The 24,675-nt window shown below is 40.0% G+C and overlaps 1 protein-coding gene across 5 annotated transcripts in view; it reads right to left on the reverse strand.

Moving 5' to 3' along the window:
- Positions 1–24,675, reverse strand: part of LOC126458007 (prominin-like protein) — a 517,920-nt gene that overhangs the window by 244,847 nt on the left and 248,398 nt on the right. For all 5 annotated transcript variants that reach the window (XR_007585562.1, XM_050094783.1, XM_050094784.1 and 2 more), the window contains one exon: positions 10,977–11,226. Coding sequence is in view for 4 of the 5 variants with exons in the window: in XM_050094783.1 (XP_049950740.1) it covers positions 10,977–11,226 (250 nt within the window). In the remaining variant the exon portion in view is untranslated. The remainder of the gene's footprint in view (positions 1–10,976; positions 11,227–24,675) is intronic.

Below are 24,675 nucleotides of genomic sequence, written 5' to 3' on the forward strand. Positions count from 1 at the left end.
CCATGGAATGTGTTTCTCATGTGCTGCTTATTTTAGATCTCAGATTGCAACAACCAAAACTTGATTAAACAAAGAATGTTTCTGAGGTTAGTATTGAAGCAATGCCTTGTTCACTTTTGGTTTAATAGTTTTCTTGTGGTCATTTGCAGAAAAACATTTAGACAGCTAAAAACTCAAAAACCAATGATTTGCTTCTGCTGATGTTATAGGCATCCTAGTGCGATTTTTCTCAATTAACATAGAAAAAAGGGTAATTACAGTTTTATTGTATGTACAGTACTGATGAGACCTTTTTGTCCTACTGAAAACAGGGAAAATACATCGTGCTTGTTAGTTTACTATTGTATGTAGTATACGATTGGTTAGTTATTTACTTATTTATAGAATGGCTTTATGGTGAATTGCACAGTGTAATTGCTTTTCTAGGGGAATACGAGCTTCATCCTCCTAGTTCAAATAGGTACATGTTGGGAAAAATTAGCATACTGTCTGACAGTTGCAGCTTTATAGCAGTATGATGAAGTTGTGTTGTTTGTATGACAACTGAGAAATAAATTAATATGTCATAAGTAAAACTCCTGAATATGACTGATCTATAAAATGCTATCCAATTTGTACTATAGTCTCTAGTCCACTGTGCCGTATGTCAGCACTGTGTAAGAGTCCGACAAAACATATGTAGTAACCTAGGACAAATCATTCTCCCTCTCATGTTCCCACACTCCACAACAGCCTCAAATCTTTAGCAGTCATTAGCGGGAGCAATTTTCCTAGCAAAAATCCTACCCATTCACTCCCTCACTGAATAAGTAGTATTTTTGTAATGTACAACATTTCAACTATGATAATCACAATGGCAGGTATCTTTAATGTACTTGCAAAATTTTGAAGAGGAGAGCTCTAAACTAAATTGAATTAGCAATTCTGGTTTCATAAAATTCAGAGTATCCATCACATCACATAATCTAAAACTCATTTTTTGAAAATACACATTCTACACAGCAGTTAGATCTTTGTATGAAGGGCACAACTGCATATTTCTTTAGAAATAATGAAGATCTGTTACAATTATTATCACAATGGTAGTGTGTCAGTCTTTGTGCTATTGCATTTCAACAATGTAATGTTACAATCAAAACTTTCATGAAGTAAATTACCAAAAGCATTGTTAGTGGTCTCAAAACTCTTTCTCAAATTTATCAAGAATCAAATTAGACAATGAAATTTGCCACCAAATGTCACCCACTTCTCTATGCAAATTCATTATTGGATGTATTATTTACTTCAGTCATTTCAGCATCATGTCCTTACATATTTCTCAGGTGATACTGTTTTATCTTAGTGCACATAATAATTTTGGATAAGTCAAAATGCATCACACTACAAACATTTCAATTCCATTTCATGTAGTGAGGCATATTGTCAGAGTAAGACAACAAGATACTTGAAACTAAGACATCTTTGAGAAATGATAACACACATAAAATACTATATAGTCTTGTGTGTGTGTGTGTGTGTGTGTGTGTGTGTGTGGGGGGGGGGGGGGGGGGGGGGGGGGAAGAGGCACTTAAATTATTACAAGAGGCTGCAAAATCACATCAAACTGGCTCTGCATGTCAGTCTCATTTGGATCACTTCAAGTCCACTGTTTTCAGTTTCTGATTGTTACCAACCTCAGCAATCACAGTGGCCATTTTTCTCCTACTTATTGAGTTGTACCACAGCCTTCATTTAATTTCACATTCTTTGCTACAAGAGAGAATGCTTCTAAGTGCTCTTCCCCCATAGAGGCTTGTCTACTGTACCTCTGCATCCCACCTCTCTCCTGAAGTAATTGGCCAACTTTTCATGTGCTTACAGTACACGTTAAGGATAAATCTGCTTCTTACATTTGTGCACTTTATGATTAAAGCTTTAAACCATTGTTCCCTTTGTGTACAAGGGCATTTTAATTCTCAAAATTATTCAAATTGACATCTGCAAAGCAACAAAAAAATTTCTGTGTGAAAGCTTTATGTCTACAAGCTTTAAACTGAATTTAAAGAATTACTAATACACTTTATTGCTTGTAAGCTAGCCTGTACACCTTATTGCATATTTTAATGCTTACTACCAAAGTTCTTACTTTGGGTGTTATAAGGCACTTGTGAGAGAAAAACAGTACAAAATTTTCATATATATATTTATTTATAAATAAAATAATAAATACGAACTATTTGAGCTAACCACACAATTCATCCCACACTTCGCAGGGGTGTACCATTAAAACCACATGCAAAGTTTCATAAAAATAACTTTTATATTTTTTGAGAATATGGTACCTACAGAGGAATAGATTTTTATACTTAGTATTTATCAACTAATTTTTTTTTATATTTTAAATTTGAAACCTTAGAACCATGAATATTTACACCAATGTTTCTTTATATAGAACTTTAAGAGGTATAACGATTTATGTTCCCCAACAGCAAATAAAAACTTGTACATCCTACCCGGTTCCCTTGAGGGCCCAGTGTCATTCTAGAGAGCAAAAATGCTCTGTTTCATGCTGAGAGCTAATTTCTCACAGCTGAATTGTTAGAAGCTTTAGAGGAGTATGACAGGAACTATCCATTACATGCATATCAAAGAAAGGAGGGAAGGCAGGAAGTTTCAAGTGCAGTCAACAGCTGAGGTCATTAGAAGCAAAAGTTCTGTTTGTTGGAAGAGAAAGGGGTGTGTGTAGCTTTTTCATTGACTCATTCCGACATTTGCTGAAAATGGTAGGGAAAACCACAGAAAACCCAAATTTGGTGACTGGTCTTGGGATTAAACCCAGGTCACATAAATGTGAGTTCAGTACCTTTGTTACTATATCAACGGTAGTCAGTCACACACACGTGCCCGAGTGTGGTTGTGACTTTCTGTTTTCTTTGAATTTCTTAAAATAGTCATTAATAATACATCTAGCCCTTAATTTATACAGCTATATTAAATTTAAAGTAAGAGCTAGAGTGACATTTTTGCAAATTATACCAGAATATTTTGTGCCATTTTTCTCATTCTATCAATTTCAATTTCAGCACACTGACTTATTTAAAAGGTAAAGAGAAAAACTGTTTATTAATACTGCAGATTTCCTGACTACTGGCCAAGATAAGTAAGAAGTCAACACTGCTGACATCATGTCTGCTGCTTGTATAAGCATACAAATGTCACCTGCAAGACCACTGTCTCCAAGGACATCAAGGCCAATGCAAAGTATTTCTAAAGGTGGTACGGTATTTGACAGAAAAACCAACAAAGCAAATCATAAAGGATGATTATCCACAAGATGCTTCAAATCCAAGGTTTTCAACTTACTATTACGAAAGGCATTTAGGAAACGACGAGAAGCATCGCAGAAAATAGCTCTCTTCAGATTCGAAAAATGCTGTTTTCTGCTTATGTTGTAAGTTTTTCAAAACAAAACAAAACAAATTTTCTGAGAGAATCAGTGACTGGCAGTACTTAACTTTATAGTCAAAAAGACACAAGAAAAGTTTTGTATATTTCAGTAATTGTAAAAAATGGATTGAGCTGAATAAGTCTTTAAAAAACAAAACAACTGTTGACAGAGTGCATCAAAAACCTGTAGAATCTGAAAAGGAGTGCTGGTAAAATGTTATTAAAGGGATTATATACACTATGTGATCAAAAGTATATGGACACCTGGCTGAAAACGACTTACAAGTTTGTGGCGCCCTCAATCGGTAATGCTGGAATTCAATATGGTGTGGGCCCACCCTTAGCCTTGATGACAGCTTCCACTCACACAGACATACATTCAATCAGTTGCTGGGAGGTTTCTTGGGGAATGGCAGCCCATTCTGCATGGACTGTTGCACTGAGGAGTGGTATCGATGTCGGTCGGTGAGGCCTGGCATGAAGTTGGCGTTTCAAAACATCCCAAAGGTGTTCTATAGGATTCAGGCAACGCCTCTCTGCAGGACACTCCGTTACAGGGATTTTATTGTTGTGTAACCACTCCGCCAAAGGCCATGCATTATGAACAGGTGCTCGATCATGTTGAAAGACGCAATCGCCATCCCCAAATTGCTCTTCAACAGTGGGAAGCAAGAAGGTACTTAAAACTTCAATGTAGGCCTGTGCTGTGAATGTGCCATGCAAACAAGGGGTGCAAGCCCCCTCCATGGAAAACATAACCACACCATAACACCCCCGCCTCCGAATTTTACTGTTGGCACTACATACGCTGGCAGATGACGTTCACCGGGCATTCGCCATACCCACACCCTGCCATCAGATCGCCACATTGTGTACCGTGATTCGCCACTCCACACAACGTGTTTCCACTGTTCAATTGTCCAATGTTTATGCTCCTTACACCAAGAGAGGCGTCATTTGGCATTTACTGGTGTGATGTGTGGCTTATGAGTGGCCGCTCGACCATGAAATCCAAGTTTACTTTCCTCCTGCCTAACTGCCATAGAACTTGCAGTGGATCCTGATGCAGTTTGGAATTCCTGTGTGATGGTCTAGATAGATGTCTGCCTATTACACATTACGACCCTCTTCAACTGTCGGGCGGTCTCTGTCGGTCAACAGATTTGGTCAGCCTGTATGCTTTTGTGCTGTATGTGTCCCTTCACATTTCCACTTCACTATCACATTGGAAGCAGTGGACCTAGGGACGTTTAGGTGCATGGGAATCTCACAAACACACATGTGACACAAGCGACACCCAATCACCTGACCAAATTCGATGTCCGTGAGTTCTGCGGAGTGCCCCATTCTGCTCTCTCATGATGTCTGATGACTACTGAGGTCTCTGATATGGAATACCTGTCAGTAGGTGGCAGCACAATGCACCGAATATGAAAAACATATCTTTTGGGGGGTGTCCAGATACTTTTGATCACATTGCATTTCATGGAAAGAGCAGGAAATTATATGACAGGTTCAATGGCAATTTTCTGAAATGCACTGAAATGTTAGGAACCTTCGATCCAAGTATTACTGAACACATAAAGCATGTGATGAATGATAGAACTCTCATGAATATGACAAGCTATCTCTGAGACAAAATTCAAAATGACATAATTTCTTTATTTGCAACCCAAATCCAAAGTCACAATTCAAATTTATGCTGAACTAATAAATATTTTTCAATTATAATTGACTGTAATCCCAATTATTCACATGTGGAACAAATTAGTGTTATTAATAGAGTTGTTAAATGCAACACTTACAACACTTGGAAATAAGAGAGCACTTCTTAGTTTTTTGTGCTATTTTTGATGCTACTGGCACCTGTCTAAATTTGGTTATTACAAGAGAGCTATCAAAACGTAATCTGGAAACAATAATTTAAGGGGGGCAGATCTATGTAAATGGTTCAAACATGCACAGTAAAAACAATGGTTTGAAAAAGCGATTGTTGGGGCTAAATCTTTGGGTGCTTACATTTTGCTGCAAAATCGGAAAGTTAAAGACTGCAAGCCCTTGAAAAGGGTGAGAACTGTGTACTTGCTTTATTTTTACGTACTGCACATGCAGCCGTTTTGACATAGTCCAAGCCAGCCATGAATTAATCCATTTTCAATTACCTCCTTTTACAGCCTCAAAGAAAAGGTAAACTCCTACATCTTCTCTATAGTAAAAGGTGCCACAGTACAATAATAATAGCTGTGTACATCAATATCTTCACTTGAATGGCTATTATTAAGCAATGAACGCACATACTCCAATTCGCTCAAGCTTTATTCAACACTAAAAAGGTAAAAAAGCGTGACAAAACAGGACCATCTTTAACATATCTTCTTTTTCTACAAAGATCATAATATTCCATCTGGCACCAAAATTATTTATTAGAACACTTTAAAGGCAAAAATTAATAACATACATCCACATAATATGATAACAAGTACTATTCGTAGATAATATGATAAGTTATCAAAGGTGAAAGAACTTCATATGTATCCAATGTTGTACCAAAGAATTAGATGCCGATGAAAATTGTATTATACCTGTTAATGTGTATGTAATCCACTGACTCTATCCAGACAAAGCAATCCACAACCACAATACACAAAAACACCAGAAATAAATATGACCTATCCATGTACCCAGAATCGAATACGATGAAATATGGCCTCAACGTGTGAAGGTAAAACTTATCTCATAAAATAACACATGGAGAATTGGTATGAAACCAGCATATACAACTTGGTAATATCAAAAAAAGGTGTAATGGTGTAAGACAGCCACTTACAACACCCTCTGCAGAACTTGAGTACCCAGGTAAAAATCCAGCCAGTCATACAATGTACCTTCAGCAAATGTCACAGGCATTAAGGTTGCAAGGCTAACTAGATGACTGACAGACGAGTGTTAAGATGGCTACCCTCTACTCACTACAAGACACACCCAGACCACCTACATCATACCATACCAAAAAGTGGTACTAGTCTGTGACGATGCAGCACAACATAAAGGATATCTCATTAGTATCTACCCATCAAGTAACAGAAAAATATCTGAATGGTAAACCACACGAGAAGTTAACCATACATATTGGACACACACAAAATACTGCATTCTCCGTAACAGTACATAAGACTTTATCAACGAGTTGTATCTAAACAAAGCGGTCAACAGAAATAAAATAAACATGACCTATCCATAAATCCTGTACCAAATATGGTCAGATATGGCCTGGACATGTGAAGAAAATATTCATGCCATAAAAGAAAAACATGGAATATCTGTATGGAACCCATACACATAACTGAACAGTGTTGCAAGTGGTGTAACGGTGTAAAATAACCACTTATACTAAACTCAATGTGAGCTGTGCAACCAGGAAAAGGCCCAGACAGTTACATACTACAAATTCAATAAATGTTACAGGCATTATGGTTACACATCAGTAGACAAGTCAAGATAGAGAACAGTCAGAAGAATGTTAAGGTAGATACTCTGTAACAAACAAAATAAAATTTTAAAATGAAATTTAGAGTAGCATATACCTATGGAAAAATATATTGCAAACCAATACACCCTTAATCATTTAAAACAAATTAAAACCAAAATCCATTACATTCATGTAAAAGAAAATCTCATATGAAAGACACACATGTTGTCTAACAGATAACCACATTATTAATTAAATAGTGAGAAGGGCACACTACACACCAGTAACAAATCATTAGTAATTCCAGTGTGACTCTTTACTGTAAAACTACGAACACATGATAGTAATCCACGAGTCGACTATAGATACTTCAAACAAAATCATTGGCAATGCCATACGTCACGTGCAGTGGAACCCAAGTGAGGGTAAATGCAAACCCATGTAAAACTGAAGACTGCTGCAGACACTAAATGTGTGGCACATGACTAAAATAACTGCACATCGAAAAGAGAGACACATTTGACCATATCTAGTGAAATTGTTGGGCTAAAACACGAAGTTCTACCACCAAGCACGTAACGAAACGCCAATGATGACAACACACGTCAGCACAGATCTTCATCTAGAGAACACTCCACAATATGCTACAATCCGTATATCGTGGATGACACCAAGCATGATCAGGTAACCCAAAATAAGTCCAGTAATAATTGTAACATGAAACAATCAATTACCCATAAGACTGCATTAGAGGCATGTACACAGTCCATGCTATAACAGTTATAAAAGGAAATGTGATCTGTTCCTTATAAATAACAGGAAAAGGACAGATGGCGGGGAAGGGGAGGGGTTGTGGAGGGAGAAAAGAGTTTAACTGCAGAATCATAAGACAAAGTGTAACAGACAACACAACTCCCCACCACCATAAACGATGCTCCTCTGATATGAGAACACAGGAGAAACCCCAACTAATATGACACTTTATCAAGAAAGTCTACATCAATACAGGAAACCCTTCCCAACAGTTACAGGACACAAGCCGTACAAGCATATGCAAAATACGCACAACACCACTGAAAGCACAGAGGAACTCATCTTAGCTAATGCTGAGGGGGTGAACACTAATCATATACATGGTCCCATGAGAGGCCAATGTATACGAACCGGCTTCCATAGAGTACTATTTAAAATGACATAAAAAAAACAATGAGTACCAGAAGGTACAACTCAAATAACTATCATTAAATGAAAACATCACAAGTACCTGTAACAATGATGATGTGTTTGCAACCATGAACCACCAACTGACTCAAGAAACATTCAAAATGGAACGTCCAAATATATGAGTCAGCGAATACTCAAAGAATTTGGTCGAATACCTGTGGTGAACTTTTCATGTGGTGTTCTATTCAAATATTTTTCGTTACTGTACAGGTAGATACTGATAAGGTGTCCACTATGTGGTACAGCATCCTCACAGACTAGTACTACTTTTCGGTATGGTATGACATAAATGGTCCGGGTATGCCTTCTATTGAGCACTGAATTGGATATAGGGTAAAGTGTACAGGGTACAGGGTATAGTGTACAGGGTACAGGGTACCCAGCTTAACAGTCATCTGTCTATACTCTAGTTAGCCTTGCAACCTTAATGCCCGCGATGTTTGCTGACAGTACATTATATTATTGACTAGTTTTTAACCTGGTTACACAAGTTCTACAGAGGTGGTTGCCTTACACTGTTACACCTTTTTGCAACATTACCCAGTTGTGTATGTTAGTTCCACACAGTATAGTCCATGTTTTGTTTCACAACATAAGTATTCTCTTCACATATCCAGGCCATATTTGACCCTATTCAATACATGTATATGGATAGGTCGTATATATTTCTTGTATTTTAGTGTTTTGTGTTTGTTGGCTGCTTTGTTTGGATAGGATTGGTGGATTACTTTCACATAATGGATATAATATGGTTTTCATGGTATCTAATTCTTCGGTAAAATGTTTGATACATAAGAAATTTTTTCACCTTTGATATTACTGTTAACTTATCATATTATCTATGGATACTACATGTAATGTGGATCTACATTATTATTTTTTGACACATACACGGGCTAGACAGTAGTTCTCATTTTCTACTTGCTTTATGGCAGTACACGATATATGGATGTATTCACACTTGAATGTTGTTCACCTTGAATAGTACAGGTTTTTTCCATATTCTGTACAATTTATGACAGAGGTCATTTCCACATTTGGTCCTTTTGATAAATTTTGGACATCCATTTTAAACATATGGCATAAGGATACCCCTCTACAATTTGCACCTCAACATGTTTATGCTTTGTCATGACACAGCTTTGACGTGACATATAAATATGTTTATATTGTCATTTAGATAGCTTTACCAATACTGACATTTAGATTTTATTGATGCTGTTCTTTTGTACAGGCTACCTGCACATGGATGTGTGTATGTTGTTCATCCAGAACATTATCTTGGGTTTTGTATAGTCTGTGTATTGCATGACATAGGTGGTTTCCTACATTTGGCTTTATTATGTGTTCTTGGACATTCATTTTATGCATACGACATAAATATTCCCATGTACAATTTTCATCTCTGCATTTTATAACTTCAACAAGACATATAGATATACGTATACTGTCATTTTGATTGCTTTACCTACATTGACACTTATATAACTGTTGATGTCCTTTTGCAAGGACTACTTGCACATGATGCATTTTTCTGTGGCTTATTTAGTTCTGAAGTAGTAGTTGTTTCTTTTACAGATCTATCATTTTCTACAGCAATTTTTGTAGACTGGTAGGTTATGTCAGGATTTTGCAGTTTAATGTGTCCCCTACCTAACCAGTTTCTAATCGTGGAATATTTAATTAATAATTTTATTAATAAATAGTACCTTTGTACAATGTGTATGTGACAATGGATGTATCTGTTGGTTTTTATCAAATGATTACTGTAAATTCACTTACACAGTATGGTTCTTTATTCTTATTCTGTTTTTAATCTGTCTTTGTATTTGCACAATTCATAAGTTGATGATACTATCATTACTCTTCATGCATATCAGCCAGAAGATAGTGCACTGAGTCACCAAAACTGGTTGCCATATAATAAAATAACGTCAATATGATGTTTCATTTTATTATGTAAATAACTAACATCCAGTGCAGGGCTGACAGTGAACTACTACACTACATTTCTCAATTTAAATTTATAATTACCAATAACTAAGATGACATACTGCTGTTCACAGATGAAAATCAAGCACAGACATATGTCTGGAAAACTATGATCATTGTTGTAAGGCTGCTCTCCACAATATAATTACATCAAGTGCTCAAAATCAATTTCATCAGATATAGCATGAAAATGCACATTTTGCCAGCCTACTAAGTATAGCTTCTGTATTGTTCACCTCTTTACCACCATGTTACTAAGAATGGGAGAATATTACAGTAAATGTAGTTACCAAGCAAGTAAGTCACATGCAACTTCCGCTGCAGCAATAAAAAAGCATCTCTTTATGCAAATTATAATCATGCCAATGATCAATGTACTAGACATACCAAACCTACCGGTACAGTCCACATGCTGTGAAATCCTGTCCTGAAAACAATGAATTACATGTGTGTGGTATGATACACAATAAAAGAATGACAGTTCTACATTTGCTTAATTTGCCCTCCCTCCACTACCATCAATTCCCTTTATAACTTTCTTCCTTTATACCAATGTTTGTTTTTATTTTAAGAACTACTGTTTTCAAAAAGTGGAGTTTTGTTATCTGAAGTCCAGTTTTAATCCGTTTCAGTTTTGGGAACTGATTAAGTGCTCTTTTGTAGAAAGAAAAGGTAATGTTGGGCTTTATTATATTAAATGACACAGGGTTTGATTACTACTTTAGAAATAAGATCAATACGACACAATGCACATTAATTTTCACACACTATACCAGTTGTCATAGGGCTACATTTATGTTAATATTTATAATTCTACACTTAACACTCACAAAATAATACAAAACAAGTGATTCGATAAACTTACAATATTATTGTTGCAACAGCTGCCAATAATGTACCATATAATAAACGCCGGCATCCATCTCTGTGCTTTTCAGTTCGGGGGCGTCGTGAAGAACGGCAACATCGGCAGCAACAGAGGATGAGTCCAGCTAAGGGCATCACCAGAGCAAACAGCAAACCCACACTAACCACTGCTAATGTGCCAGCATGGAAGCTCAACAATGGCTGCAGATGTGCCCAATCAAGATAAAACTGGTCCTCTTCTATGTATCCTGCACAAGAAAATAAAGTACTTGAAAAAACATTGTTGTCTATTTTTCACTATATTTTAGATGATAACAAAAAACTATATGAATATGAGAAAACAAAGTGGATAAATCTCAATCCAAAAACAGCAATGAGAGTAACAAGTTCTGAGCATTATATATCTCCAAGCTTACACGAAATCATATATCTAAAAACAAAGATGATGTGACTTACCAAACAAAAGTGCAGGCAGGTCGGTAGACACACAAACAAACACAATCATACACACAAAATTCAAGCTTTCACAACAAACGGTTGCTTCATCAGGAAAGAGGGAAGCAGAGGGAAAGACGAAAGGATATGGGTTTTAAGGGAGAGGGTAAGGAGTCATTCCAATCCCGGGAACGGAAAGATTTACCTTAGAGGGAAAAAAGGACAGGTATACACTCGCATACACACACATATCCATCCGTACATACACAGACACAAGCAGACATTTGTAACAGCAAAGAGTTTGGGCAGAGATGTCAGTTGAGGCGGAAGTACAGAGGCAAAGATGTTGTTGAAAGACAGGAGAGGTATGAGCGGCAGCAAATTGAAATTAGCGGAGATTGAGGCCTGGCGGATAATGAGAAGAGAGGATATACTGAAGAGCAAGTTCCCATCTCCGGAGTTCTGACAGGTTGGTGTTACTGGGAAGTATCCAGATAACCCGCACGGTGTAACACTGTGCCAAGATGTGCTGGCCGTGCACCAAGGCATGTTTAGCCACAGGGTGATCCTCATTACCAAGAAACACTGTCTGCCTGTGTCCATTCATGCGAATGGACAGTTTGTTGCTGGTAATTCCCACATAGAAAGCTCCACAGTGTAGGCAGGTCAGTTGGTAAATCACGTGGGTGAGAAGAGAGGATATACTGAAGAGCAAGTTCCCATCTCCGGAGTTCTGACAGGTTGGTGTTAGTGGGAAGTATCCAGATAACCCGCACGGTGTAACACTGTGCCAAGATGTGCTGGCCGTGCACCAAGGCATGTTTAGCCACAGGGTGATCCTCATTACCAAGAAACACTGTCTGCCTGTGCCCATTCATGCGAATGGACATCTGTTGCTGGTCATTCCCACATAGAAAGCTTCACAGTGTAGGCAGGTCACTTGGTAAATCACGTGGATACTTTCACACGTGGCTCTGCCTTTGATCGTGTACACCTTCCGGGTTACAGGACTGGAGTAGGTGATGGTGGAAGGGTGCATGGGACAGGTTTACTCCTAATGATCCAACTCCCCAAGACACTATCCAAATTGAATCCTGCCTGGAACAGTTCCGTTCTCCGTCACAGCGGAACCCACCTCCTCTTCCTCAAAATCACCCTCTCCAAACTTTCCAGGAATTTCTGACTTCCAGCCTTGCCTCTCAATCCTCCTTAAAAAACCTTAATCCTACTCCCAACATCACCACTGCTGAAGCCCAGGCTATCCGTGATCTGAAGGCTGACCGATCCATCGTCATTCTTCTGGCGGACAAGGGTTCCACGACCGTGGTACTTGATCATCGGGAGTGTGTGGCTGAGGGACTGCGTCAGCTTTCAGACAACACTACATACAAAGTTTGCCAAGGTAATCCCATTCCTGATGTCCAGGCGGAGCTTCATGGAATCCTCAGAACCTTAGGCCCCCTACAAAACCTTTCACCTGGCTCCATCAACCTCCTGACCCCACCAACACCCCACACCCTTACCTTCTACCTTCTTCCTAAAATTCACAAACCCAATCATCCCGGCCGTCCCATTGTAGCTGGTTACCAAGCCCCCACAGAACGTATCTCTGCCTACGTAGATCAACACCTTCAACCCATTACATGCAGTCTCCCATCCTTCATCAAAGACACCAACCACTTTCTCGAACGCCTGGAATCCTTACCCAGTCTGTTACCCCCGGAAACCATCCTTGTAACCATTGATGCCACTTCCTTATACACAAATATTCCGCACGTCCAGGGACTCGCTGCGATGGAGCACTTCCTTTCACGCTGATCACCTGCCACCCTACCTAAAACCTCTTTCCTCATTACCTTAGCCAGCTTCATCCTGACCCACAACTTCTTCACTTTCGAAGGCCAGACATACCAACAATTAAAGGGAACAGCCATGGGTACCAGGATGGCCCCCTCGTACGCCAACCTATTCATGGGTCGCTTAGAGGAAGCCTTCTTGGTTACCCAGGCCTGCCAACCCAAAGTTTGGTATAGATTTATTGATGACATCTTCATGATCTGGACTCACAGTGAAGAAGAACTCCAGAATTTCTTCTCCAACCTAAACTCCTTTGGTTCCATCAGATTCACCTGGTCCTACTCCCGGAATCCCTGAACCATTACACCAACAACCTGAAAACAGCTTTCGCATCCCGCAACTACCCTCCCGACCTGGTACAGAAGCAAATAACCAGAGCCACTTCTTCATCTCCTCAAACCCAGAACCTCCCACAGAAGAACCCCAAAAGTGCCCCACTTGTGACAGGATACTTTCCGGGACTGGATCAGACTCTGAATGTGGCTCTCCAGCAGGGACACAACTTCCTCAAATCCTGCCCTGAAATGAGATCCATCCTTCATGAAATCCTCCCCACTCCACCAAGAGTGTCTTTCCGCCGTCCACCTAACCTTCGTAACCTCTTAGTTCATCCCTATGAAATCCCCAAACCACCTTCCCTACCCTCTGGCTCCTACCCTTGTAACCGCCCCCGGTGTAAAATCTGTCCCATGCACCCTCCCACCACCACCTACTCCAGTCCTGTAACCTGGAAGGTGTTCACGATCAAAGGCAGGACCACGTGTGAAAGCACCCACGTGATTTACCAACTGACCTGCCTACACTGTGGAGCTTTCTATGTGGGAATTACCAGCAACAAACTGTCCATTCGCATGAATGGACACAGGCAGACACTGTTTCTTGGTAATGAGGATCACCCTGTGGCTAAACATGCCTTGGTGCACGGCCAGCACATCTTGGCACAGTGTTACACCGTCCGGGTTATCTGGATACTTCCCACTAACACCAACCTGTCAGAACTCCGGAGATGGGAACTTGCCCTTCAGTATATCCTCTCTTCTCGTTATCCACCAGGCCTCAATCTCCGCTAATTTCAATTTGCCGCCGCTCATACCTCACCTGTCTTTCAACAACATCTTTGCCTCTGTACTTCCGCCTCAACTGACATCTCTGCCCAAACTCTTTGCTGTTACAAATGTCTGCTTGTGTCTGTGTATGTACGGATGGATATGTGTGTGTGTGTGTGTGTGTGTGGTGTGGTGTGGTGTGGTGTGGTGTGGTGTGGTGTGGTGTGGTTGTGGTGTGTGTGTGTGTGTGTGTGTGTGTGCGCTCGCGTGCGTGCGCGCGCGCGCGCGGGAGAGAGAGTGTATACCTGTCCTTTTTTCCCCCTAAGGTAAGTCTTTCCGCTCCTGGGATTGGAATGACTCCTTACTCTCTCCCTTAAAACCCACATCCTTTTGTCTTTCCCTCTCCTTCCCTCTTTCCTGATGAAGCAACCGTTTGTTGCGAAAGCTTGAATTTTGTGTGTATGTTTGTGTTTGTTTGTGTGTCTATCGACCTGCCAGCACTTTCGTTTGGTAAGTCACATCATCTTTGTTTTTAGATATATTTTTTCCACGTGGAATGTTTCCCTCTATTATATTCATATCCTTACATGAAATCAGTTTGTTAAAAATAAACAGCTGACAGTTTTGATGAAAACTGACTAATATAAGCTTCCCAATCATCTGTAACAGAAAACAAATTTATTATAACAAATAAACTGGAGAGACCAGTATCAATCATGTAAACAAACAATAAAGAGTCTATTTGCCTATTTATGCATATTGTGCATTAGATGTCAAAACCTGTACGACGTATCAATCTTCTGCAGATTTTCCTGCATTTTTGTACAATTTTTTAACTTTTCTACACACAACAACATCATACATGAAAAGCCACATGGAGCCACAATGAAGCTTCCACACTATAGTAGAATGTGTTCTGTTTTGAAAACTTCCTAACATATTAAAACTGTGTGCCAGACCAGAATGTGAACACAGAACCTTAGTTTTCAGGCACAATGCTCTTACCAACAGCCATGACTCACAATATGGCCTCACAGTTTTAGTTCTGCTAGTACCACTTTCCTATTTTCCATACTTCACAGAAGCTCTCTTACACACCTTGTTGGACTAGCACTTCTGGAAGAAAGGATACTGCAGAGAACTATGTTAACTACAGCTTATGAGACTGTTTCTAGAATGACTCATTCACTTTACAGTGGAGTGTGCCATTTTCAAACTTTGGAAACATCCACATAATTCTTCAACACTATAGAGAGTGAGTTTGTATTGCCTTGTAAAACAAGCCCAGTTTTCAGTTGTAAACCTCGTTTTAGTAAGGATTAGACTAATCATGGTATCTGTTGTGTTTTCAAATGTACGAAACACGGTTCCTTTTGTTCATCACTAGAAACCACTGTCTACTATATAAATTATTTTGTTTTATTGTACTCATGTTCTCTTTGAACTGAACCAAACATATAGCATGCAATAACTCAAAAAATGCGCATATGGGTTAGTATTTTCTCTGGCCAATCTCTCCATTTTATATGATATATCAATTGGGCATCCAAACAGTTACTGCATTTAAGGCTTCAATTTTCATTTACAGTTTTATAATAACCCTGCCCTATCGAACAGAACTCTTTCAGAAATTTGGTGCCCAAATAACAAATTCATGTCCATTACTTTTATTGTATTATCTCCATACTGAATTTCCTTAGCACCACCTAATTTAATTCAACTATACTCTATTACTCTCATTTCAATTCTTTTTAATACTCATCTTATAACCTCTTTTCAAGATGATGTACATTTTGTTCAACTTCTCTTTGTTCAACATGTCTCTGAAAGTCTGTTTCTGTCATAATTACAATGTCATTGGCAAACCTTACATTTTTATTTCTTTTCTCTGAAATTTAATCCTCTTCCCAATGTCTCCTTCAGTTTTCCCTACTGTTCACTCGGTGTGTCGACTGAGTAATGGCACAGATATGCTACACTCCTGTTTCATTCCCTCCTCAATTATCAGAACTGTTTCCCTTTCATGTCCTTCATTCTTATAACATCAGCCTGACTTCTTTATGAATTTTAGACACATTTGTGCTCCCCATTTTTCCTCCTGCTATCTACAGAATTTTAAAGAGTGCATTCCAATCAGCAGTGTCTCTATCTTTCTCTAGATCTACAAATGCTATAATTTAGATTTCCCTCTCTTCATCCTATACTCTTGAGACAGTACTGCCTTGAGTGTTCCTACATTTCTCTGGAATCCAGACTGAATTTCACTGAGATTTGTTTCTCATCATTAAATAATTCGTGTCAGTACTTTGCAGCTACAACATATCAAACTAACTGTTAGGTAATATTCACACCAGGCAGCACCTACCTTATTTGGAATTAGAATTATTACAGCCTTCTCAAAGTCTGATGGTATTTTGCCTGTTTCACACAGCTTCCAATCAGGTGGAGTAGTTTTGTCATGGATGGCTCTCCCAAGGATCTCAATATTCATAAAGGAATGTCATCTATTCCAGAATCCTTGCTTGGACTTAGGTCATACAGTGCCCTGTCTCACAGTACCATACCTCCTATCTCACATTTATTTGCACCCTCTCATCTTTCTATAATACTGTCTTCAACTATGTCTCCCTTGTATAACCCATCTATATATTCCTTTAACGCTTTCACGTACATGGGACACATCTGTGCCAATTATAAATCACCTTACTAATTGGACTGTAATCACAGTTGATGTGCTGCAGATGCTCTACTTGAAGCAGAGATATTTGTTTTCTTTAATATCGTACATCTTTGGTGGCAACAATTACTATAACTACTATAAGTCGTCGGTTATTGTTGGTGGTTCTCACTTCGAGCAGACACACAAATTTATTCACTTATTGTGTGTGTATTGTGTTCTCTGCCTTACTGTCAAAGCTTGAAAGTACATTCAGTTGAGTTTCTCTTTCACTTTAGACCATTCATTTAGAAAATAAATGTATTTCATCAGTGTAAATCTTTATTAACATTCTTTGGGACATAGTTGTCCCAATGTACCACAATGGTAATTTGTGTACTTGTTGTTGAATGTCATGAAATCGTTACTATAAGGTATTTAAAAAAAAAAAAAAAAACACACACACACACACACACACACACACACACACACACACACACACAGAGAGTGGTATTTAAAATTCGGTTGAAAATATATTATCTTTCATTTTATTAAATAAGCAGAAAAAATTTGTACTGGTATAATTTCAAATCTGCTTTTAGGTCATGTGCTCCAGAAAAAGAGAATTTTTCATCGCTGATGAAAGTGTTGTGCTGATTTTGGAGGCTTGCAGTAGTGATGACGAAGATAATCTGTTACTTTTCTTGAAGGAGATACGGAAGATGAAAGAGAACATGTTGTTATAGAAGATCCTGAAAAAGAAATACGTAGCCCATATAGCAAACAAAGGCATACGGACGAAATATCAGAACCAAATGCTGAGGTACCCGATTCCCTTCCAGATTTACCAGAATTTAAATGGTCCAGAACTTACCAACCAAGACAGTTCAGTGATAACATGAATCATGAATTTGCAAAAGTGCTTTTGTTTAGTGTCCGTGAAAATCGTGAAATGCCATAGCCTTTTGAAAATTTTTCTTCCACTATTGTCCTAAAAGATTTGGTGCACGATATATTAATTCCTCAAAGTATTCGGTATCCAGAACAATCAGGCAACACATTCAGCACATATGAGGATGAAATCAAGGCATTTCTTGGTATGAACCTGGTAATGGGGTACCAGATTTTGCCTACATTTAGAAGCTACTGGGCAACTGAACCCGATTTAGGTGTTCCTTATATAGCTCAGATTATGCCACTACATCTTTTTGGAGAGATTCGAAAGTACTTACATTTTTCCAACAATGCAGATCAGTCAATAAAGGCAGACCACACATACAAAGTGAGACCTGTAATTACCCATTTGAAGAAAACCTTCCAGGAATCTCTTAGTGCAACTAGGGCTCAATCTGTAGATGAGCATACGATCAGATTCAAAGGACATAATATTATGCGACAGTATGTCAAAAATAAGCCAGTCAAAATGTGGTGCATATGTGATTCGGAAACTGGCTACCTATTTGAGTGTGATTTATATACTGGCAAAAAAACCCTCAGGTCCTGAAGTAGGGCTTGGTGAGTCAGTAGTTCTGCAACTGAAAAAATCACTATCCCGACTGGGATGTGAAATTTACATAGATAACTTTTTTAACTATCCAGATTTGCAGTATATTACCTTGGTTTACAAAATATCAGATCATGTGGAACAGTGCGCACCAATCGTAAAAACATACCAAAGATATTCCCTCCAGACAAGGAAATGAAAAGACGTGATTTATACAGTCTCAGTAGCAATGGTCTGACAATCCTCAAATGGATGGATAACAAGCCAGTTTTTCTACTGACTAATTTTATTTCCCCAATACCATGTACGACAGTGAAGAGGTGTCAGTCTGGTTCTTCTGAAAAGATCAATGTTCAGTGTCCTCTTATGATAAGAAAGTACAAGTGGATTGGAGGGGTGGACATTATGGACCAGAAGAAAGTGACTAATGAGATCGACAGGAAGGCAAAGATTAAGTATTTCCTGAGAATTTTCTTTGATCTTCTTCACATTGGTGTAAACAATGCGTATGTAATATATTCAAAATTGGCAGAGGAATCAGGATTCAAATCAACACTATCATCCCTAGAGTTCAGACAATGCATTGCGAGAAAGCTAACTGGAAATTATTCAAGTCGACAAATAAATTTATCAACAGAAGTGAAAACATCAAGAAGGTTGCAGACCAGTTGCAATCCAAAGAGTCCAGAGCACCGAATGATAAAATCAGACGTAAGGAAGAGATGTGTTCATTGTGCCTCAAAGTGTGTTGAAAATTGCACTTACAATATTTGTGAACAGTGTGGTGTTAATTTATGCTTTACTTCAAGCAGAAACTGATTTGCAGAATTTCACATCAAACAGACAACATATACATAGTCTCTGTAATTTTTCAATGTATTAAGTGTAATGTGTTCTGTAACTGTCTTTTAAGGACCACAGACAAATACCTCCCAGCTTTTTTTTTTTTTTTAGCAGAACAAATAAAAATGTTTGAAATAATAACCTATTTTGTTTATAAAACCTCCAGTTGCCACAGAGATACAAAAATTTTAATCACTAGCACTTTAGTTTTCTTATGTACCTCAAAGGGTTAAAATACCTCAGTTGTTGGCTGATAAAAATTGCTTTAAAACATATTTGTTGTTCTTTCTGCTCATGACCACCATCTGCAAGTCTGATGCTTATAAGATTAACTGTATATTGCCTGTGACTGATAAGTAGATGTAAAGCGAGGTCGCATTTGCAATGATGATGATGATGGACAAAAAAATAGCAACAAGGTATCAATGAAGCTTAATATCCTCATCCACCTGACAAATCACCTTCAACTGTTTCACATGTTCTCACTCAACAGAGACTGCACAGAAGTTAGGAATTAAATCAGGAGACGTCCAGTTCGATGGAACTCTTACATCATTATCCCCTTGCCGGTTAAAAACTGATGATGAAATTTTATTCCATTTACATGATTCCAACTGCACATTTCTTAGTCAAGTGCCACCACATGTGTGGGCATTAGCTACCTCAGCTATGGAGGCAGTTTATTACTTAACAAAAGTTACATGAAAACGACGTCAAATTTTACATTTATAGCTTATTTTGCAAGCCTTCTTGTGATATGAACCAAGATCAGTAATACTTGCAGTTTACAGTTATTTTTTATTTGGCCTCTCCTCTCAGAATTTTCTTTTTACAAATATCCAAAAACTGCCTACCATATTTCTTCTTTCAACATACAATTTGCAAATTTAATTCTTACACCTCAAAAAGCAATTTTTTTACCCGCTCAAATTAAAAACCAGTCATTTTATTAAAAATTTAATGTAAAGTTTTGGTTTTGTTTCCTTTTTTTTCTTTAGGGTGCTAAAAACAATGTGTCATACGCAGCCAAGTCAAAATTACAGAACAAGAAAGACAGAAGAGTTACAAAACAACAATACGTCAGTACCAACTGACATAATAGATGACAGCTAAAACCAGGCACATGGAAAAAAGGGCTAAAAAAAGACACCATACAGAAATAGAGATCCAAAAATAAAAATTAAATGGCATTCACCATATTGCTTTGGTGGATGAAAAGTGAAACATGTTTGACAGCCCGCGCATCATTTGCTAAAACGGCCGATAAATCAGATAGCAAACCCAAGCGGGAATGTAAATGGTTTAAAAGTAGTCATTCCATCAGGACGTGGTGGATGGTAAAAACTTGGGCACAACATGTACAAAGCAGTGGGCTAGCACCACTCATTAAATTACGATGGCTATAAAGGCAGTGCCCAATACACAGCCTAGTTAAAATCACCTCCTCCCGGTGGGAGGGCCGAGAGGAGGTCGTCCAAGCCACTGGGTGAGGCTTAATAAGGTGGAGCTTATTACTGTGAAGGGAGGACCATTGGCGATGCCAAAGGGACACCACTTCCTGACAGACGGGAACACAGAGATCGTCACAGGGAATATAGGTACTAGCAGGCTGAGGTACGAGGACTGCAGCCTTGGCAGCAGCGTCAGCAGCCTCGTTCCCTGTCAGACCAACATGACCAGGAACCCAGAGAAGCATCACACTCGCTCCATCAAGAGTGAGCAAGTGACAGTTTTCCTGGACCTGCTGCACTAAGGGATGGGCTGTGTACAGCATGCATAGACTTTGAAGGGTGTTGAGTGAATATGAGCACAGGACACAATAGAAAAGGCTGTGTCGCTGGATGTACTCCGTGGCCTGATACATGGGCTGCTTCAAGAAGCCAAGGTGGTGAAGGGTTCAATCCACCGGGGAAGTTGCAAGTAGTGTGAGGTTAAGCTGCCGTTGCAAGTGCCAAAAGTGGACTCCAGGAGGTAACAGAGAAGAGGGATGTGCCCCCTACCGGTAATCAAAGGAATCATCGAAGAAGAAGGCATAGGATGGGTGGCCACGCATGGCAGACAAAAGGCATGCATACCTGATGAGGAGAAAGTCATGGTGGTAGGACTGTGGTAGTTCAGCAGCTTCAACATACAGACTCTCAACCAGGCTAGTGTAAAAGGCGCCATGGGCCAAGCGGATGACAAGGTGGTGGATAGTGTTGAGACAGTATAAGAGGGATGGACATGCAAACGGAAAAACAAAGCACCCATAGTTGAGTTTCGTATGGACAAGGGGTCTGGTACAAATGGAGGAGGGTGGTTCGATCGACACCCAAGGAAGTACCATTAAGGACATGTAGGACATTGAGAAACCCCGTACAGCAGGCTGCCAGGTAAGACATATGGGAGGACCAAGAGTGTTTCCTACCGAGCATGAACCTCAGGAATTTTGTAGTTTCAATGAATGGAAGGGCAACAAGCCCAAGATGTTAAGATTGTGGGAGAAACCAATTGCATTGCCAGAAATCCATACAAACGGTTTTGTCAGTGGAAAAGCGAAAGCCATTGTCAATGCTCCAGTAGTAAAGACGATCAAGATATCGCTGGAGATGACGCTCCGTGAGACAGGTCTGTGGAGAACTGCAATAGTTGACAAAATCATCAACAAAGAGGGTGCCGGAGATGCCCGGCGGGAGACAGGCCATTATAGGGTTAATGTGAAGCAAAGAGGATGACACTCAGGATGGATCCCTGAGGCATACAATTTTCCTGGATAAAGGTGTCCAACAAGGCAAAAACCACACGCACCTTGAAAACTCGGTCTTTTAAAAATGGCTGAAGGAAAAGGGCAGGTGGCCATGGAAGCCCCATGTGTAAAGAGTATGGAGGATACCACTTCTACAGCAGACCTTCGTAGATCTTCTCCAAATCAAAAAACACAGCCACAGCCTGGGATTTCTGCAGAAAACCATTCATGACATGAGTGGACAAAGTAATGAGATGGTCAACTGCAGAATGCTGCACTTGAAATCCACACTGTGCATTCGTCAGTAAATTGCGAGACCTGAGCCACCACACCAGCTGGGCATGAATCATATGTTCCATCACCTTGCAAACGCATCTGGTAAGAGAAATGGGGCAGTAGCTAGAAGGAACATTTTTGTCCTTACCGGGCTTAGGTATGGGAATGATTGTGGCTTCACACCAGGGACCAGGAAATGTGCCCTCTGCCCGAATGCAGTTGTAAGTTTTAAGTAGAAAGTGCCTGCCTGCAAGGAAAATTGCTGCAACATCTGAATGTGGATGGTGTCTGGCCCTGTGGCGGAGGATTAGGATGAACCGAGAGCATGCTCTAGCTCCCTCATAGTAAATGTGGCATTGTAGCACTCACAATTCGGAAAAGAGAAGGGTATCACCTGAGCCTCCTCTGCTCGTTTCCAATGGAGGAAGGCAGGGTGAGAGTGAGAAGAGCACGAAACTTCTGCAAAATGGTGGCCCAAGGTGTTGGAGATAGCAATAGGGTCCACGATGACAGCGTCTGCTACTGCCAGGTCAGAAATTTGGGAATGGATCTTGGTCCCAGAGAGCCGTCGGAGTTTGGCCCACATGACACAGGAAGGGTGGAACTGTTAAAAGAACTAGTGAGCGAAATCCATCTAGCTCTTTTGCTATCCCAAAGAACACGATGACACTTTGCAAGCATCTGTTTGTAATGAATGCAGTTTGCCATCTTAGGATGACGGTTAAAAATGCAGAGAGCTCATTTCCATTCGCGGATTGTGGGGTTGGAGTCAGCAAACGGATAGCACACAGGAAATGGTCATTCGAGTAGGTGTCAAGAAGAACAGACCACTTAAGACAATTGGCAAGCTGGGCAGTGCAGAAGGATAGGTCCAAATGGGAACAGGTGTGTGAGGAGTCAGAAAGGAAAGTGGGTGCTCCAGTGTTAAGGCAGAAGAGGTTACGTTGGTTAAAAAGATCAGCCAAGAGGGCACATCTCTGACAGATCCTGGGAGAACCACAGAGGGATGATGCACATTTAAGGCACTGAGTAGCAAAAATGGGAGAGGTAGCTGCCCAATAAGTTCATGGAAGTCTTCCCTCGTGACATCGAATGATGGAGGGACATAACTGGAACAGAAGGAAAAAGTCAGATGGGGAAGGAAAAGGTGAACTGCAACAGCTTGAAGATGGGTAGTCAGGGAGATGGGTTGACTATGAATGTCATCCCGTATGAGCAGCATGATGCCCCCATGAGATGGAATGTTGACCTCAGGCGGAAGGTCAAAACGAATTGGTAAGAAATGTGAAAGCTCAAAGCGGTTGTTAGGGTGCAATTTCATTTCCTGGAGGCAGAGTACAAGGGGACACTGCGATGCTAAAAGCAGCTGTAAATCCTCTTTGTGAGATCGAAGGCCGTAAACGTCCCACTGGAGGAGAGTCATGATGAGGAAGAGATGTAGGGGCATCACCTCAGTGGCTGCTGAGTGACAGCCTGTGAAGAGTCACTACTACAGGGCACAGAAGTAGGAGGATCCTGCTCCATGGTGTCCACAGAAGCATCAGCTTTCTTGTGTGGTCAGTATGTGGAGTCCAACACCGAAAAACGGTTGGTGGTGTGCACCAGCGACACCATCAAATAGGATCTTCGAGTTGGTGAAGAAGAAGACCATTTGCCTTTGGTGGACTTCTTAGAGCCTTTCTGGTTAGAGGAAGACTCGGGTGTTGTTTGCCCGGAGGGATGGAGGAAGTCTTCACGGGAGCACTACTTCTGTTGTTTCCAGCCTACCGGTTGTGTAGGTGGTGGCTTCACCCCTTGAGGTGAGAGTTTGATAGCTTGTTGCACAGCTGGACAGGGGGATGGCAATGCTACCTTGATACTGAGTGATTTCACAACCTCAGAGCTGAATTGGAGGTCGCATGTCTGCGTGGCCATGTCCTTCACGAAGAGAGGGGTAACAAGAACAGAACTAAAGGTGCCAGACAGGAGAACACAGGGTTTGCGACTAGCCAATAACTTGCGAGCAACTGGGTAAGGCACTTTATCCTTTACCTGGATCTCTTCGACAGCCCATTCATCAAGACACACAGGACAATCCCATTCTAGAGTGGTTGAAACGATGACACTGGTAGCAGTGTATCAGGTTTGGAACGTATGGCCGGACTTGATAATTTCATAGCCTGCTTTGATCTCGGATGAAAGCACCACTCTATCAAAGGTGAGAAAAACAGTGCGGGTGGGCACTAAGCAGGAATCTACCTTTTTCATTACACGATGGATGGCAATGACACCCTGAACAGAGAGGTAAGACTGGATTTTGGTTGCAGTTAGACCATCGAGCAGCCTGGTGTAAATAACAACACATGAAGAATTCAG

This window comes from Schistocerca serialis, chromosome 2 (assembly GCF_023864345.2).
Source record: "Schistocerca serialis cubense isolate TAMUIC-IGC-003099 chromosome 2, iqSchSeri2.2, whole genome shotgun sequence".
NCBI classification, from domain to species: Eukaryota; Metazoa; Arthropoda; class Insecta; order Orthoptera; family Acrididae; genus Schistocerca; species Schistocerca serialis.